This window comes from Chamaea fasciata, unplaced genomic scaffold (assembly GCF_029207755.1).
Source record: "Chamaea fasciata isolate MVZ Bird 193981 ecotype frontalis unplaced genomic scaffold, bChaFas1.0.hap1 SCAF_9, whole genome shotgun sequence".
NCBI lineage: Eukaryota > Metazoa > Chordata > Aves > Passeriformes > Sylviidae > Chamaea > Chamaea fasciata.
The window spans coordinates 34,790,439-34,808,491 of NW_027094094.1; the positions used below are offsets into that span (position 1 = coordinate 34,790,439).

Sequence of the window (18,053 nt, forward strand, 5' to 3'; positions counted from 1 at the left end):
TCCTGCTGGAGCAGCCAGATCTATTTCTCCCGCCGCCTCCAGCCGCGGGACTAATCCCGACCGAGCGGCCGGGCATTTGCCGAGGGAATTTAAAAAAAAAAAAAAAAAAAGAAAGAAAGGCGAGGAGAAGAAAAGACGAAGGGCGAAGCCGGAGCCGGGCAGTCGCTCCCGAGGTCTCCCCGCGCGGTCCGAGTGCCGCCCCCGGTGCCGGAAGCGGCGGCGGCCCCGGGCCCGCCCGGCGGGGCGGCCGCTCCCGGGCGCCGGGAAGGGGCGGAGGGCCCGGCGGGCGGCGGCAGGTGCCGCGGGAGGGAGGGAGGGAGGGAGGGAGGGAGGGAGGATGGCGGCGGGCGACCCGGAGCAGGCGCGCTACTGCGGGCGGCTCTCCTACCTGTGCCTCAAGCTCACCCTCATCACCTACTCCACCACGTTCTGGGTGAGCGGCGCTCCGGGGGCGGGGGGCGCGGCTCGGAGCGGGGGTCCCGCAGCCGGGCCCTGCGGGGCTCCGCGGTTAGCAATCGGTGGATGTTTCCGCGGCCGAGGTGGCGGCTGTCACGCTTTTTTTTGGTCGCGGCCGCAGCGCCCCGTGCTTGCCGAGGGATTGACAGACTGGTTTTGGCGGATGGGGGCTAGCAGGGGTTGGAAGTTCGGCAGGTGAAAATCCTTCACGTGGGTATTAAATGCAGCTCTGTCCTGCAGGGGAGGTGGGCAAACAGAGCCTTTGCCCTACAGCGTCACTCCCCGGCGCGTTGGGTATGTGCTCTGCTGAGCCTCGGCAGGGCGAGGCTGCCGGGCTTTAGAGTTTACAGGGGCGTGGCACTTGCTGTCCTCATCCAGGTGTTTGGTAAAACCAAGAGAGAGTCCCAGCTGATGAGTCCGGACCACTGACTTCTGACATGTGGTAAATCCACACCGGGCACCCCCTGGGCTGGAAGGAGACCCTGAGGCCCTTTGCAAGTGCTCTTTGTAAGCACTGTGATTTTTAGAGTTGCTTTTTTCAGGCTCTGGGATACTGGGAGGATGCTGGCTTCCAAGTGGTACCGATGCCAGAGGTGCTCAGGCAGGGTTTTTTCTATCTGGCTTTTTCACTTTAAACGCTGCTTAAGTTCTAGTTTGGCTGGTCTGTTTTTGTCTGACAGGGTATTTACCAGTTGGGAGCATAAGGCTTTTGCTCTGCTCCGTGGGAGAAGAGGCTTAGATCCACCAGCTTTGCTAGCGAGTGTCAGATTCAACCCATGATTTAATGATCAAAGATTGACACGCAGAGTGTTTGGGTGTAATTCAGACTTTTTGGGATCTCGGATATCTTACGTCTGTCTTAGCAGACAAACCAACCCTTGGATTTAGGCTCCTGATGATCCCTGTGCTCCTCCACGGCTATTCTGCACTCGTGAGTCTCAGGAAGGGGACATTCCAATTCGTTGTGGTGTTTTTCAGACCCCTTTCTTGCCGCGCGTCCTTCGCGAAGGGCCGCGCGCGTTGGTCTGCTCCGCGTTTTCTGTCGGCAGCGAGGGCCCGTGCTGGTGGGACGTAAACATTCATCTGGTGGCAGAGAAAGAGCCCTCCTGAAACCATCCTCGGAGCGCCCACGGGAGGACAAAGCCTCTTTCAGGCAGCCTGAGCATTTTATTGACTCTTTGTAGTCGCTCGCTCTGGGTTTTCAATGCTCTGCCCTCGTTTATAAGCAAGAGCTTCCATTTGTTGGCCGTGCCGGGGAGATGCTTTGCTCCGGGAGGGGGAGGATGGGGGCTGTGAGAGGGGAAGAAGGACAGGGGGAATGGCAGGGGGTTGTTTTGGGAGCGCTGGCGCTGGGCAGCATCCTGCTGGCGCTGGGGCCGAGCACGCGCCGGGTTGTGTGAGGCGTGTGGGCTTCGCTCGCGGAATTCTCTTTTATTCCAGCCTAGCGAAGCAGATCTCATCAGCTGTAAATGTCAGTCTCCTGGCTCTCTTTTCAGCACTGTTGTTCTTGCTGAGTTTGTTGTTTTGGATTTTTGTTGTTTTTTTTTTTTTTTCCCTTTAATCAATGTAAATGGAAGTAAAGCTTGGCTGGGGGAGTGTTGGCTTCATTGAGTATTGGGTGGTTTGTGATGTTCTGCTGCTGTTTGGGGCTTTGACCTGCTGGATGCTGAGTTCATTCCATTCCCTCCCTGCTGTCACAGTTCCTCTGGTACATTACGAGAGATGAAGGCCCAGATTTGAATCCCCAGGATGGCTTTAAACCACCAGGAACTAAATACCAGCCTTATCCAAAGCAGAAAGGAAATTAAAGCGTTGCTGGGAGTGTCGGAGGGGATATTTGCTGCAGGCCTTGTGACCTTCCCCTGTCACCCAGGGCTTTTTTGAAAACTAGCTGTCACTGTAACTTTTCCAGACAACTCTTTTGGCTGGTCAGTGGGGCTGTAATGTAATTTTCCTGCCCAGCTGAAACAAAATCCAGCATTTTAAACAGAAGGTGCTGTCATTGAGCTTTATTTAAGAAAAAAGAACTGCAAATACAGGGTTAAAGCTTCTGCTTATAAACAAATAAATAAATGCTTCTCCTTTCTCTTGGGAAAGCAGCTTCTGTGTGTGCAAAAGCCCCAGAGAAATCCCCTGGTATTTGCTGGTGGATGCTCATTTAATGTGAGTCAGGCCAGTTAATTCTTCCTGTGCACACAGCTGGAATTGCCAAACTGGGAGCTGTTGTGAAGGAGGCAGGATGTAAACAGTCCGTGACGTAAGGGTTGTGTCTCCCACCCCCCAGGCACAGGAAGGGAGAGCACAGATGGGAGAAGAGACTCGGGTGGGATGGCTGCTGGCTCAGCACATCTGCTTGCCGTTGTTTTTAAAGGTTTAAAAGGTTTTTATGAAATGCTTAAGAAAATAGAAGATAATGAAAGCATAAATCTTGGAGGGTGCGCGGTGAAGATACGTGCATATGAAGATGCCACATGTATTTATAGATCTTATTCTTAAAGTAGGCAGTATCTTGTATTTTACTTACAGGCACCTTTTAGCCGAAACCTCCTGAAATTTAGTGCTTTGATGAGAAAACTATGGTTAAGAAAGCGACATTTGAGTAAAAAGTTCTAGTCTTGAAACAACACTCTTCTGAAATTCTGGTAGTCCCTTTCAAGCTTTAATACCTGTGGTACATGTTACTGTTGTTAGTGCCACTTCAGTGTTTGCAGGAGAATCTGGTTATTCTCCATTTGGTCAAATTTTAAGTTGCTTTTTAAATAGCTGCAGTGTATTTACTTTTTTTGGGTGAACCCTTCTGAGAATTTTCTCTCTTTAAATGACAAACCGGTGGCATTCCCTACATATTGTCCTTTGGTGTCATTATTCATTTCCATAGAGAATCAAGAATTTCCACTAAGTTGCTATTTATATTAAGCTATCCCTTATTTAAAAAAAAGTATTTCATCCGTTTGGCTCATGAGCTCGTAACTCGCATCGTGTGTCCCTCTGTGCCCTTTGTGTCACATCCAAAATTAAGAAGTGAAATTAAAAATTTTAGAAGTACAGTTAAGAAGCGCTGGTGTGCAGAGAGCAGACTGGTGTTTCCTGTGGACATGGCAGGTCAGGAAAGGGGAGTGTTGTTTATCAGATTGCCAGAATGATTGATTTGTGTCTGGTCTCTTCCCTGACGATGTGTCCGGCTGTTGGAGTCAGCAGCAAAGTTTTTCCACTGGAATTTTTGCAAATTAAGTATTGTGACCTATTTTTTATTTTAATCAATTCAGCATAATTCAAAGTGATTTGCTGCACACCATAATTTTAATACCAAATGATTCGACTTAACTAATAATTTTGATTGAAATATCTTTACCTTGTTAAATGAAATATGTCCCTTCCTATTCCACTTGTCAGCTTTATCTGGTAGTTGCTCAAGTTGACATAATTTCAAACTTAGGTTTTTGTTTTTTTTTTTTTTTCAGTTTTTAATCTGGTGCCTTTCTCCTGATGGCAGGAGGAATGGAGGTACAGGAAATATCTGACTGTCTTCACTGAGCCTAAATACAGTAGGAGTTAATATGAAGGGACAGATAGGCTGTTTGCAGACCAGCTTAGAAACTGTGTTATGTGAGAAGCATATTTATATTTCTATATATTTATACACACAGAGAGAAGGACAGACAGACATGCAAAAAGAAAACCAAAACCTGCCGTGGCCGTTGCTCATATATGTAATATATGTGATCTCAGATGGGGAATAAATTACATTTCAACCATTGATGTATATTTTGATTAGTTTAACGTCCAGAATGTTAAAACATGATTAAATATATTTTTGAAATGAACAAGTTTCATTTTTTTTCCAACTCAGCTCTTTTTCCACTTCAGTCTTTGAGAGTTTTAAGTTTGTTTTTTTTTTCTAATCCAAACTTCTGCTTTGGGTGTTTCATTGTTTATAATGAATCCTGAAGTGAGCAGTGACAGGTTCCTGTGTACTCAACCTGTCATCTCTGTGTTTACTGGGAGAAGGAGTAACATCTGTGCTCTCCTCTGTTTCTCTTCCAGGTGATCGGAGCCCTCGTCCTTGCCGTTGGGATTTATGCAGAAATTGAAAGACAGAAGTACAAAACTTTAGAAAGTGCCTTTCTAGCCCCAGCAATTATTTTAATACTTTTGGGCATTGTAATGTTCCTGGTATCCTTTGTGGGTGTACTGGCTTCTCTAAGAGACAATTTATGCCTTCTGCAAGCAGTAAGTGTTGGAATTTTTATTCCTATTTCTAAGGCTTGTTGCTTTTGCTTTTTACTGTCCTCTGAATTCACATCCAGAACTATGTCGGCACTGAAAAACATTTTAACGCAGTTGCTTTTTTAAACCTTTAAATTAAATCTGAATTTAGTGGCTGTGGTCCCTCCCTCAGGGAGCAGCAGCATTGGGTCTTGCCCGCGACAGGACCGGCGAGGGTCTGAGCCCAGCGCTGGGGAAAGGAGCTTCCCCAGCAGTTCAGGTGCTGTGGAAAATAACCAGGAATTGAGTTATTATCAGTGGCTGCGTATCTTGTGCAAACGCAGCTGCTGACGTACCAGTTGATGCTGGCTGCTGGTTTCAACCCAGAGGAAGAAAGAGAGGAACCCTGGCTCAGGCTGACGTCCGGCACGGCTGGAGTCTGTCTGTCCTCCCCTGGGAAGTGGAATGTAGAGGGGAGATGGAGAAACGTGTGTTCACAGTTAGACATGGAGCTCGGGCCTTGGAGAGAAGGGCCCTGAGGGTGAAATGAAAGGGACAAGGTTTTTTTCTTTCCCCAGTGCCTCTGAAAGGGTGAATTTTAGGGAAATTCCTGGGTAATGTTACGGTTGCAGATGGAAGCTGCGCATGTGACTAATTAAAATTAAAGTGTGCAAACTTCATTTTCACCTGCAGAGAATCACACAGAGTTTGGGTTGGAAGCGACCTAGTCCAACTCCCTTGCGATGAGCGGGGACACCTTCCACTTAGACCAGGCTGCTCAAAAACCCAACCCAACCTGGCCTTGTCATGTCAGTTCAGTCTAACACAATGCTAAAGATGTGGTTTGTTATGGAAGGCAAAGCCAGAAATAACCGTGGATTTTGAAGTTGTACTGGAATTTTACTGAGAGCCCCTCCTTAGGCTTCTTCCCCACTGAGCGTGGTGGCGTGTCAGGTGCCAGGAACATTTTCTGTTCCTGTCCTGGTAGCAAACCCAGCTGGGTGTTCAACAAAGCCAGTCCCTGATGCCAGCTTCCCAGGCTGATTCCAGATTTAGCAGGAGAAAAGATACCTGTCTGGTGAATTCCTGACACTGACACTGAGCGCACAGAAGTTAAAGCAGCTTTCAGAGGAGAGTATTAGGGATTATTTTCAGACGAGGGATCATGAAACTTCACTCCTGATGAAGTTCACTGTTACACAGCAGACCTAAATTTGATTAACGCCTGTCTTTTTAGGCCAGAAGGGTTGAAAAAGCATTTCAAGTACTGGCATGCTGCAGCTCTCTCACAGTGCAATAGATTTCTTCTTATTTTTCACATTTTGCCTATGCTTTGATGGGCAGTCATGGATGCGCACGTGGCGGTGTGTGAGCACGTCTGTATGCACAGGCAAATGAATGTGGCAGGCAACACACTAAAAGGTACCAAGGCTGGAATTTGGCTTTGATTTATCACAGGCAGTGTAGTGGAAGGTGGTTTGGATTATCTTAAGGTGTGCTGCTTTATCCACTAATTGAAAGGTAAGCACTGGTTTTGTAGGAAGCATAAAAGCATGAAGTGTGGTGTGGTTTGTAGCAGTCCATCAGTGTGCTGCTCTGGGATGCTGTTGTGGAAGGGAGTTTCTTGGCAGGATAATAACACCTCATGGTTTTGAGTCCGTTCAGGGCAGAAAAATAATGTGCTTGCCAATTGGGCAAAATCCAGAGTAATTTAAGTGAGGAAAAAAGGCTTTCTGGTGACATTGACAGTTTTATAAGAACAAACCCATAATTTTATATATTTTCCTTTAAAATGCCATGCTGAAAGCCAAGTGTATTGGCAATTGAATGCTAGACTTAAGGGCACTAATTGGAAAAGCAATTGGAGTTCTGTCTAATGACTCACTTGCACTTGTTTTCCTGCAGTTCATGTACATCCTTGGTATCTGCTTGCTGATTGAGCTGACCGGTGGAGTGGTGGCCCTGATCTTCAGGAACCAGGTGAGCTGCTCGCTTCAGATTTTGATATGATTCAGCTCTGCTAAATAACAGCTGTTGTCACCTGAGCACTCGTTGGTAGAGGTCTGGAGACAGGTCCAGGTTTTTTGGGGTCTTCAGGGTTCAGCAGTGGTGGCGTTTGCCACCATTCCAGAGACAAATTCCAGGTTTGGAGAAAATCTGGTGACTACAAATGTGCAATAGAGGCAAAATGAGTTTCCAGCTCTTCGTGTATGACAAAATGATTTCTTCTGTTTTGCCATCTGTGTCTGACTGCTAATTTGGGAAGTTTCCAGATGGATTTGGAGACTGTTGTTTTTTAGTGGCCCAAATGTTTTGCCTCAGTTAAAGGACAGCTCTTCCCTGCTCACATCCGTAAGCAACATAAAAAATTTATACAGGAGACTCCATCATTGACAAGCATGCTCCAACTGTATTCAACCCTTGATTTTTCTGCACAGAAAGCAGCAGACTGTTTTTTCAGTTAGAAATGCTTTGAAACATTAACAATGGCAAGTCCTAGATGTCTGTGCTTCGATTTATAGCGGGACAGCTACGCTTAGGGACAGATTTCTTCCCTTGTTTTTCAAGGTTAGTGGAGAAGTTTGGGTTAGTAGGGGGAGAACAAGAAAGTATTTACAGAAGCTTAGGGTAGTAGCCTCTCTTTAAGTCTGTTTTGCACATTATGTGCATTTTCCCCATTTCTTTCCCTGCTTCCTCTTCAAATCTGTAGAGTCTAAATGAGGTTCTTGACCAGTTAGGAGGGTCCTGTAATAATTCTCAGCACTGCTGTGATAACCCTTTTCATTCTTGTTAGTTTGTAAGTGTTGCAGTTTGTAATGCTGAGAAGATGAGTGAGTGTATTTCAGGTTTTCTGACCTGTAAGGCTTTAACTTTGTCCATTTCAGCAGCTGGATTGAAAGGAAAGTTGTTACATTCTGGTCGTGATTAGTCCCTGGTTCTGCTGTGCTGAGATTGTGCTGGATCTTGAAAACTAAACACTGTTTTTCTTTTTTTCTTTTTTTTTTTTTTCCCTCTCATCTTCTGAACTTTGAAAACACTTTGGTGATTTAATTTAATTTAATTTAATTTAATTTAATTTAATTTTGGTGATTTAAATTTATGCTGCGCTGAGGAGATGCCATTTTATATCTGCCATTGCCTCACTGCCATATTTCTCAAAACAACCACTGTAAAACATACAGATACACCTTTTATTCCGCTCCATGTGGAATGAAGCTCTCTATCTGGCAATTACGGACTCTTTGGAAAATCAAATTAGTGGAAGAATTCCCGGAAAATGAAATTCACGAATGGTGGTGACACAGTCAAGTCTTGTTGCTCGGGGCGTGGTGCAGACCACGGTGCCAAGGTCCACCACTCAAACCCACTGCTCTGGCATCCAGAAGATGATGAGGGTCCCCAGGGACAGGAATCCTGCCTGGGGATAATGGGACCATCTCTGGGAGATGCTTGGAGAATTCCAGCAGTGAGAGGTGTTGCCCTTCCCAGCCCACACCCAGCAGTGAGGCTGCTTCCACAGAGGAGAACAGATGGTTGGTCCCTGCAGGGCTGTGCTAAAATTTGTTTTTAATGAGTGTTTTGGTTTTTTCTCTAAAAAAAAGAAAAAGCCTTTTCTTTCGTGCTCATTGGTTACACTTGTCACTTTAACCTGCTCTTCTAATTCTGTTCAAGCCCGTGTGCCCATTGTGCAACCCATGAATCTTGTTTTCCTTTTGCTTTCTAGACAATCAAATTTTTGAATGATAACATTAGAAGAGGAATTGAGAATTACTATGATGATTTAGACTTCAAGAACATCATGGATTCTGTTCAAAAGCAGGTTTGTTGGTTCCCCCCCCCCCCCCCCCCCTTGGACTAACTCAGCAACAGCTTTGAGTTTTTCCAGTGATGTGACAATCAAGTTGTTATGGATGAGGGGGATGAGATCTCGTGTGTCATCTTTTACGGTGTTCCTGCTGAGGTCAGGGCTCATCCAGCATTCCAGCTGGCATTTAAAACCCTCTTACATCACTGCAAAAAGAGAGGGCCAAAATGCAGCTTTTGCCTTGGCAGGTGCAATTGAAATGATCCTACAAACCTGTAGGCTTAGAGTGGCCCAACAGCCGGATTCAGACGAATTCAGTCTGAATTCCACCCGTGGCCTTGCACTCAACATTTCTGCTAGCTGGTCCAAGAGATTGAGATGCATCTGGTTAGCAGGAGGCATTGGTTAAAGGAAAATGAGGTGGCATTTAGTCTGCTACAACCTGGGCCGTTGTGTGGCTGCTCCAGGGCATGCACAGAGCTCTTTAACAAGGTGATTATTGGAAGGAAATACCAGTGGGAGAGTATCTACCTGTAATTAAAATTCAGAAACTGTGGTGAGCCCAGCTGAGCATTACTTAATGGCACGAGGAATTGACTCACAGCCTCTTTTTTTTTTGTTTTGTTTTTTTTAATAAGGCTGATCCGTGGAAGTGTTTATTGGGTTATTGAAGAGTTCTGCCATGCAGTTCAGAGACTGTAGAAGAAGCAAAAAGGGTTCAGAAATGTGATGTCAGGGCCCATGTGATGTCCGTGACCATGCCAAGTAATGCTTATTAAAAAAATTGACTTAGGAAGTGATACATATATTCTAGGACATCGTTATGGAGATGGCAGCCTGCTTTGAAAAACAAAGTTAGCATGGAAAGTCTGTCAAAAGCAGACCATCCTGAGGAAATTTTGTCATTAGACTTCATAACGCCTTAAAGTTTCCATGCACTGCCCAAAATTATGGATACGTACACGTTAGTGATTAAATGAACTCCTCCTTTTCCCTTCGTTTAAATTATAAAGTGAATGTTTATATTAAGTCAGTGTAAACTTACAGTATTTGTTTGCCAGCTTTCAGTTCTTCTAAATGACACCCACAGTGTTTTGGTGAGATTAATTTATGCCTTAGAGCAACACTTCTGTCTTTTAGATCCAGTTGGGAAGGCAGTCGTAATCCTTAAAACAACTGCGGAGGTAAATTACAGGTCAAGATAGAGTCAATGTAAAAACACTGCTTAATGATGTTCAGAGCTGGAAGGATAATTTTTCTACTCAGAAAAGGTGGGAGGTGGAACTTTGCACCAAGTTCTTTGCTCTGGCACCCTGGTTCAATGAGTGACAGAGGAGTGTTACCTGCATCTTTAATTCTTTTAAGCTGTATTTGCCATATACATTCATATATGCCTTGCTGATAAAATGACAGAATTTTTTGGTAGCTCAGGGCTTTTAAAATAGTTTTATTCTTACTTTGCATTCTACTTGTTCAAAGAGTTTAGGGTACCATTTTTTTTTTCCTTTTCTTTTTCGAATTGTAGAACCATTTAGGTTGGAGAAGACCTTTAAGATCATTGAGTTATTGAGTGGTTGTTGTTTTTTGTTTTGTTTTGTTTTGTTTTTTTTTTTCTCCAGTTTAAGTGCTGTGGTGGGGAAGATTATAAAGATTGGTCCCAAAATGTGTACCACAACTGTGAAGCTCCAGGCCCACTGGCTTGTGGGGTGCCCTACACTTGCTGCATCAGAAATAAGGTGAGTCCTGGCATCTCAGCATCACTGGTGTTCGCTTAAAAAGGTGCCTGACTTTGGGAAATCTGGGTAAGAAGTGAAGGAAAATGGGTCTTTTCCTCGCCCAGTGGATCTGTTGGTCTTGACAGCTTGAAAGGGAGAAAGTAATGGATTAGATGTGTTTGCTATGGTGCATTTTACTGACCCATTTCCCAGCCCCAGAAGGGGTGCTGGGAGCTCCACTAATCTCATGGCTCACCTGAACCAGAGCTGCTTAAAATTCAGTTTTGCTGGTGCTTTCCCCAGGGTCTGCTGCTCCAGCTTTGCCAGGAAAGCTGGGACCCGGTGGCTTCTGTGGGTGGGGGTCAGAGGGATGTGCTCCAGCTGCTGTGGGAATTAAAAACCAAACAGGATGACCTTGTCATCTCCAGAATAATCCAAAAATGTGGGCAGCTGACCTCAGGGTCAGGGCATGCTTGTGGCCACAGGTCTGCCCCAGCCTATCCTTGAAAACTAAAATCCTGGAAGGACTGAAGTGTGAACCAGTTTCTCAGCCTGTGATGAACTGGTACTAGCTGGTGCTGACAGCACTAGGAGCAGGCATTGATTTCCATGCAAATGTGTTTTAATTAATTCTGTAATCCACTGCTCTTCATTTGAGGGATACCTGCAATGCCGAATTTGGTGAAGAACTATTCCTCAATTACTCCAGTACAGGCAGTCCCTGCCTCACTGGGTTTTGGTCTCTAGTCTGAACACAAGACAGAGAAATTGGGTGTGTGTAAGAGCAGAGCACAGGATGGATGTCCTGCTGCTGCCTGGTTTGGGCTGGCCTTTAACATCTGCCTTGAGCATGGCTGTTTAATTAAAAGAAAGGAAAAATAGATGCAATGGTTGTGTCAGGAATCCTGCTAGGTGTTGCTGAGAAATGTGTATCATAGGAAGGTGTTTATTACGTGTGCTCACACTTTCTTGGTGTGTGGGAAGGGGCCTGTTCAAATCTGCGATGAGCTTTGATTTATTCTCAGAAACCAAAGCTGAACAGTTATGCTCTGAGTCCTCGGTGTTTTTGAGAAAGAATCTGCAGCTGGATGGAGCAGAACAACTAAGGATTTTGCCTTCAGGAAAGGGAAAGCACTGAAATAAAAACTTCTCCAGGGAAAAATGGGGAGTATATTCTCTGTATGCTTCACTGACAACTGGGGAGGGAAGGATTAGGCTGCTTGTGGCCCATTAAGTGTTAAGCTCAGGGAAGTTAATTGGAAGGCAGGGAGAAGCCCCAGCGGGAAATGTGGTCCCTCCAGGTGCTGCAGCAGGTGAGGGCTCATGGCCCTGCAGCAGGGAGATGCTGTTGCTGTGCTCTGTGCAGTCCAGGCACGGTAACACCAGCACCAGGGCTGTGCATGGCTGCCTCGGGGAGGAAACAACCCTAAAATGCATCAATCTTGTGTGTTTGACAAATCCTTCCAAATACAGGCTGGTTTCTGTTCTGGAAAGCTGCAGATATGGTTTGTGATTACTCATTGGCTTTGTAGTCATGGAAAACTCCCGCTAATGTTGGTGCCTGGATTCTGATCCTCTGTAAAAGCTTTCTGCTAACACCAGCCAGCTCATACTGGGGGGGGCCCTAAAGGAACTATGTTTAAGTCAAATTATTTATTAGAGACTTACACCAGTGTAGCAGATAGAAATTAGTCCCAAATGCCTTTAATCCTCTGTTTCCAATGTGTTTATCTCCTCTGCATACATTTGCTTATGCCACGACGTCCTGTCAGCAAATTCTGTGTTTATAAAGTTATATGAGGGGACTGCCTTCCTTGTGGTCACGTATTTTGGGAGTCACCACATGTGGGTCAGTCGGTTTGGGGACATGAAATCACTCACAGCCAGAGCAACACACTGGTGCCTAATATTGATGTTGACTTCCAAGTGTGTTTATTACCTGTGGATGGCACCGTTTCCCAACAGCCCTGTGGAATGGTCCGAGCTTTTCCTTCTAGGAATGTGCTGAGCCCTGTTTGTCCGACAGCTGTGTGTTCAAAGTGAGAGCCCAGATTTTTGGGGGGCTTACAAACTCTCCTCCATGTCTTTGTTCACTGCTTCCTTTGACGCCAGGGGTTTTTTACATTGGACGATTTTTAAGTGAAGGACGGTATTTTCCGGTCGGCTTTTCCAGGCTTTCCAGGTAGAACCTTGGAACACACAGAAGGCATGACATAGCTACAGAAAATGCGTTAGTGATCTGTGGTGAATGCAAGCACTCAGTCTCTCTTAAGTATATGGGGTTTATATTTATGTATATAATGGTATTGTATGAATATTGTAATGAATTTAGCCTTGCAAAAAGCATTCGTAGTATTGGAGGTTATTCGAAACCGAAGATATTTCTGAGCTTAAATCTGTCATCATGTTGGCATGAAGGCTGTGTTAACCCCTGGTTTTAGTAATAAGGTGTGTTAAATTATTAAGGCTTTAAAAGGAAATCCAGCTGTTCATTCTGTGGGTGCAGCTGTGTCACACAGCTCTGTCACAGCTCACGTTGGTTGCTGGTGCCACCCTGGTTTTGTTGGATAGAAATGGTTCAAATATCTTGTGACACGCTGACAATACTCATTCCTCTAAAATCACGTAGAGTTCTAACTAAATCTGACACTGGGGTGCTGGGATAAGCTGGTGTTGGACTGGGAAATAACCTTGTCATTGCTTCTGTATGAGCTGGGTGAACACAGAGTAAAAATAATATTTCTGTGATTTTTAGTGTCCTGCTGCATTCATATTTGTTGTTTTATTTTCAGACAGACATTATCAACACCATGTGTGGATACAAAACCATTGACCAAGAGGTAACGCAGCCAGTGCCCACCCTGTCATGGCAGGGGGTGCTGCTTCTCTGCATTTTTTTTTTTGGTCTGTTATAAAAGTGTTTTCTGTGTGCTTTAATCTGTTAAAAGTTAAATCGGCAATTAAAACAGTTCTTTTTTCCTGGAATAATTTCCATATATGAGAAGAAACTTGTTTGATGCTGCTTCTATCTTCCCTTCTTTGAGTTGTCCGTGATTCCTCGTTTGTTGACTTCCCCAAGCTAATTGCACAATTAATGCACAAAAAGCTGCTTTCAAAATTTGAAGCAGTGATTTGAGTTGGGGAAAGCTTTTAGTACTTAAAAGCCGAAGTTTCTCAGTAACACTGGCATTGATAAAAGCCAACATAGCTGTTTCTCAAGTATTTTATATCCCAGGGATGTGTGTTTTATTTTCGAGCCTGTGATAGTATTCCTGGAAGAGCCGTGGGACTTCCCTGGTTGTGTTGGCTGCCTTCTCCTCCCTCCAAGGAGTGGAATGGGGCCTCCTCCTACAGCCTTCCCTTTTGGGAACAGCCCCAGTGACTCCAGAGGAGAGACTGCCGGCTCAAGGCAGTAATTGCAGAGTGATTAAGAAGGGAAATCGGTAATTGGATCTGCCCTGAGTTCTTCACTCCTGACTTTGGAGCGCTGGGGCGAGGCAGGGCAGGGGGCGGGGGGGGGAGCTGGTCTGCAAAAAGCTCCTCTCCCCAGCTCATTTGAGGCACTTGGAGCACAATGCCAGCCTCGGTTGTTGGTTTTGGGGATTACCAGTTATCTTTAAACACAACTTGTCTTCGTTTAGATTCATTGATTTGTGGCTTAATCACCCGAACGCTCCAGCCGGGCTCTAACACGGAGCACTTCAGCATATGCTTAACTTTACCGCATTCATCTGCTTAGGACCCTCTGCAGCCTCAAGTGCTTTCTGTATTATGGGTTGGGGGTCACGGAGCACCACAGCTTGCAGGACTGAATCCAAAATCCCCTTGTTCCTGTCCTCTTTAGGGTCTTTCTGCAAAGCACTTGGTCCACAATTTATGTTTTTCCGCTGCTGCATTTTCAACTTGGAAGCGGAGGTGAAGGCTAAAGAGAGGCTTCTCTGCTTTCCAAGTGGCCTTAAATGAGAATTGAGTTCTTGTTGAAAAATGGCTGCAACAAACAGGTTTCAGGCACTGAAATAACATACTCAGGTGTGGGATAACTTTTAAAAAACAGAGTGATTTGTTAAGGTGTGGAGCAGCTTAACAACAGAAGGAAGAGTTATCGATGAGGTCTTTGGTAATCTCAGTGGGTTTAAAGAGATGGGAAGGCAAACCAAGTATGCCTCGCTGAGTTACGAGTTGCCACGTGTGTCACACACCAGTGGAACTGCCTGCTGAACCCTTACTCTGATATTTTGCAGCGCTTGAGTGTTCAGCACGTCATCTACGTCCGAGGGTGCACGAACGCTGTGCTCATTTGGTTTTTGGACAACTACAGCATCATGGCTGGTGTGCTGCTGGGCATATTGCTGCCCCAGGTAAGAGAGGGCTGCCGTGTGAAATGTGAGAGGGAACATCTGATCTGCCGCCGTGTGAAACCTCGTTTGACTGTAATCATAATTTCCTTTTGTAATTTAATGTAATTGATAAGCTGAGGCGGCATTCTGGTAATTTAGTAGCATCACTGTGATACGTTGCAGGGTTTGGTGAGGTTATTCGCTTTTGCTCGGGGTTGGTTGTGGGTTTTTTTGAGTCCTCCCCTAGCTGTGACAACTTTGCAATGCTCCAGTGAGATAAGCTGCATGTGCTGTCTGACTGAGTCTGCCCTTCCTCTGGCAGTTCCTGGGGGTGCTGCTGTCCCTGCTGTACATCACCCGGGTGGAGGACATCATCACGGAGCACAAGCTGAGCGAGACCTTCTTTGGGGACAGAGCTGCCCCCGAGTTCGCTGGAGCCGGCTGCTGCATGTGTTACCCGGGGTGACTCGGAGAGCCCAGAACACAGCGAAAGCAGGCAAACCCAGCGGCTTTGGTTGGTGCTGGCTGTTCCAGACTCTGTGCGGGTGGTGAAGCAGCCAGCAGCCGGCGCTGGGTGCGATCAGGACACACCAGAGGAGGACCGCCGGAGGGTTGGGTCTGTGGATCATTAAATCTCCTTCTGAGTGATTGTTGAGTGATAACCCGGCCAGAAAAAAACCGGAGAAGATTTGAACGTCGATTTCTAGAAAGTGTCTTTGCGTCTCGGAGTGTTGTATTACAGTGTTTGTCCTTTTCCGAGTTTATTTTCTTACTCCTTCCAGAGAGATTTCTTACTGATCGACATGGTGGATATTAAACGTGTGTTTAATAATGGGGTTTTAGGCTAATGATGGGGAATTTACTGACAATAATGGACGTGATGCTGATCGCTTTCATTGCTCAGTCTTCTGTGCCTTTTAATAATGGGGCAAATGCCAATGTCAAATCAGTCAGGTAATGCTTGATCTATTTTTTAATGCAGTTTGTTGCTGTCTGGCTTTTGTATAAACTTACAGGATGTTTGAGTCTTGGATGTACTGTATTTTCCCCCTTTAGTAAATTAACTAGGTGATTTATTACTTCATATTTTTTGGAGTTCTGTATGTCAACATGTTTCTAAAATTTACGGTCGAAATTAAAACAATGAGTCGTTTTTCTTAAAAAAAAAAAAGCACACGGGTTCTGTTTAAAATGATGTTTGTTTTTCTTATGTAAGTTAAGCCTGTCCCTCAAATGCTGAATCAAAAAGCAGAAGTAGCAGGAGCTGTGGTTCTGGCTTGGGTGCTGCCTGCCTGGGGTTTTGGAGAGTTGCTGAACATCTGTGCCTCCCTTGCTTCTCCACCACGAGCCCTGAGGTTTTTGTTGGTGTTCCTTTGTCCTGAGCATTTCTCCGCAGTCTCTCCAGCCCCAGCCAGCCCTGCAGGCAAAATGCAAAACCTAATTATCATAATATTTCAATTAAACCAAAGTCAGGATGAGAATAAAGCAGGTTTATATCCTGAATGTAAATCTCTGCTTTTCCGAACACTCCACTAAGAAAAACATGGCAACATCTGATACTATTCTTTCCTTGCTGCTTTTTGTAGCTGTGTTTTAAAAAAAATTTTCTTGTCCTGGACATTTTTTTCTGCTTTCTTCAAAACTCAGCATTTGCTGCTTAACTCTCTGCCTTCACCAAGAATTTCTGAGCCAACTTTGTGCGTTTCCAGGAGCCAGAAGAGGACTCATCCAGTTCTTTGGAGTTCCCGATGGTTTTTAGGGAGGGAGATCCCCGTCCAGCAGGGGCAGTGTGAGGTCCTTTCCTACACAGCACGCTCTAGCGTGTTGGGCCCTGCGCATGGCTACTACTTATTTAATTGCTCCTTGTCAGCCAATTTTTTTCCTGTTCTCTGTCTTGAATAATGTGTTCTGGTAAGTTAAGAAGCAAGGTGTGTTTCAAGGGTGGATTTGTGTACAAAGAGAGGAAGGAGGAGCAGTTTGGGAGGATGGAGCTGACTGCTGGGAAAATTTAAGCTGAAGCTTAAGCAGAGACTGGGCTGGGAAGGTAGGAATGCTGCCTTGGGAAGGCTGACCTGAAACAGAGACTGGACAGAGCTAGAGGATAAAGTAGATCTTTAGTAGGGTACACCTTGGACAGGACAGGACGTGAGCAGGGTCACACCCAAGGTGGACTAAGAATGGTCACAAAACGGCTGACCGGTCACGAGGTCTCACACTTTTATAAGTTTTGGTCCATTTGAATATTGGGGTTTAATTGTCCAATTACAGCTTCAGGTTGTGAGGTCCCATCCTTCTTGTTCCTCCCTCCAGCCCACCCTTGAGTGTGCTTTTGGGCCTGAAAGTTGTCCTTGGTCTTCAGCAGGAAAAGGATTTTTGTCTGCCTACTCTGTGAAGAGAGCTCACTGGCACTTGATATGAGGCTCAGAACTGCACCCCTGGGCAGCACAGAATCTGAAAAACGTGAATGCTAAAACTTAAGGCATCAGGAGTGACAAAGAGAGTTTTCTCCTTTGATGACAAAAGTAATTTCTTTTTTTCTACTAGTGTTTTTTAAATGTGGGGCTGGTGTGAAATATGAGCCCAGAAACCAGGAGGTGGCAGAAGCGTGGTTAAACTTTGGGTGGTTTAAATGAAACGGGGAGAGCATTTTGGGATACGAGAGAGCAATTATCCCTTAAGAAGAAAATTTGTGGGCTGTACCGAATTTTCAGCCAATCCCCGGTGTTTTTCACGGTGTTTGGGTGGGAGTGATGTCAACTTGACAATCACAAAGTAAACCGTGTGTGATTTTGTTTAATAAATGATTGATTCAAAAACTATTGACCCTTCCCATTCCCTAGGACCCGGGGAAATTAACTCTTGGCTCCACAGGCCGTGGTGACTGGAGGGAGGGATGAGGCCTATTGGGAGGTGGCTGGAGGAGAGAGATGCAGCAATTCTCTGCTCAGCTGCCTTCTCCAGAGAGCTGATGAGAAAATTGTCTTCAGATGGGTGAGGAATGCTGATGTAATTTAATCCCTGTCCTCCTGGCAGCAACAGCAGCAGCCCCAGCTGGGTTGCTCCTCACAGATGCCTCCTTAACCTGATTTAAGAAAATGCTCCTTCAAAGACGGAGACAACTCCACAAAATCCCAGAACTACGGATTATTCTGTGTGTGTATTTTTAAAGTGCTCTGACGACTGTGAGCTGCCAGTGGTTCATGCTCTGGAAAGTGTTCCTGCTTTCCATCACCACTGAGATAAAGAGATTTACCTCTCTACTTCATGAGGCCACAGAGGCACAGACTTGGCACAGCACTTGGGCGATGCATGCTGGCGAGCTGGAGCATCGTGCACAGTACCTGCTGTATATGCTGCCGCTGAGACTTGATAAAAATCTTTAATTAGCGCAGATCCGGAGCAGAAATGCCGAGCAGGTCTCCCTCTGGTGGTATGGATACGCCGAACCGCAGGCCGCTAATTACATCTCTGCTCGCTGGGAATTAAATCTCTGCATCCGTACAGCACCAGGGTTTCTTCAGTGGCCCTTTTCCC

The 18,053-nt window shown here is 45.5% G+C and overlaps 1 protein-coding gene across 1 annotated transcript; it reads left to right on the top strand.

The window, feature by feature from the left end:
• The first annotated feature begins 337 nt into the window (after window positions 1–337).
• TSPAN15 (tetraspanin 15) lies at window positions 338–15,605 on the top strand. The gene is made up of 8 exons (XM_066191883.1): window positions 338–433; window positions 4,501–4,686; window positions 6,568–6,642; window positions 8,387–8,482; window positions 10,087–10,203; window positions 12,975–13,022; window positions 14,424–14,540; window positions 14,842–15,605. Exons 1-8 carry the CDS (start codon window positions 338–340, stop codon window positions 14,983–14,985), a joined length of 879 nt encoding a protein of 292 aa, XP_066047980.1. The 3' UTR covers window positions 14,986–15,605.
• Window positions 15,606–18,053: the final 2,448 nt, after the last annotated feature.

What these genes read in the sequence shown, in the direction of transcription:
- TSPAN15 (XM_066191883.1), top strand. Translation starts at nt 338, where the DNA reads ATGGCGGCGGGCGACCCGGAGCAGGCGCGCTACTGCGGGCGGCTCTCC. An exon ending in ATTTATGCCTTCTGCAAGCA is followed by an intron (nt 4,687 to 6,567) that starts GTAAGTGTTGGA and finishes GTTTTCCTGCAG; the next exon opens with TTCATGTACATCCTTGGTAT. An exon ending in TGGGCATATTGCTGCCCCAG is followed by an intron (nt 14,541 to 14,841) that starts GTAAGAGAGGGC and finishes TTCCTCTGGCAG; the next exon opens with TTCCTGGGGGTGCTGCTGTC.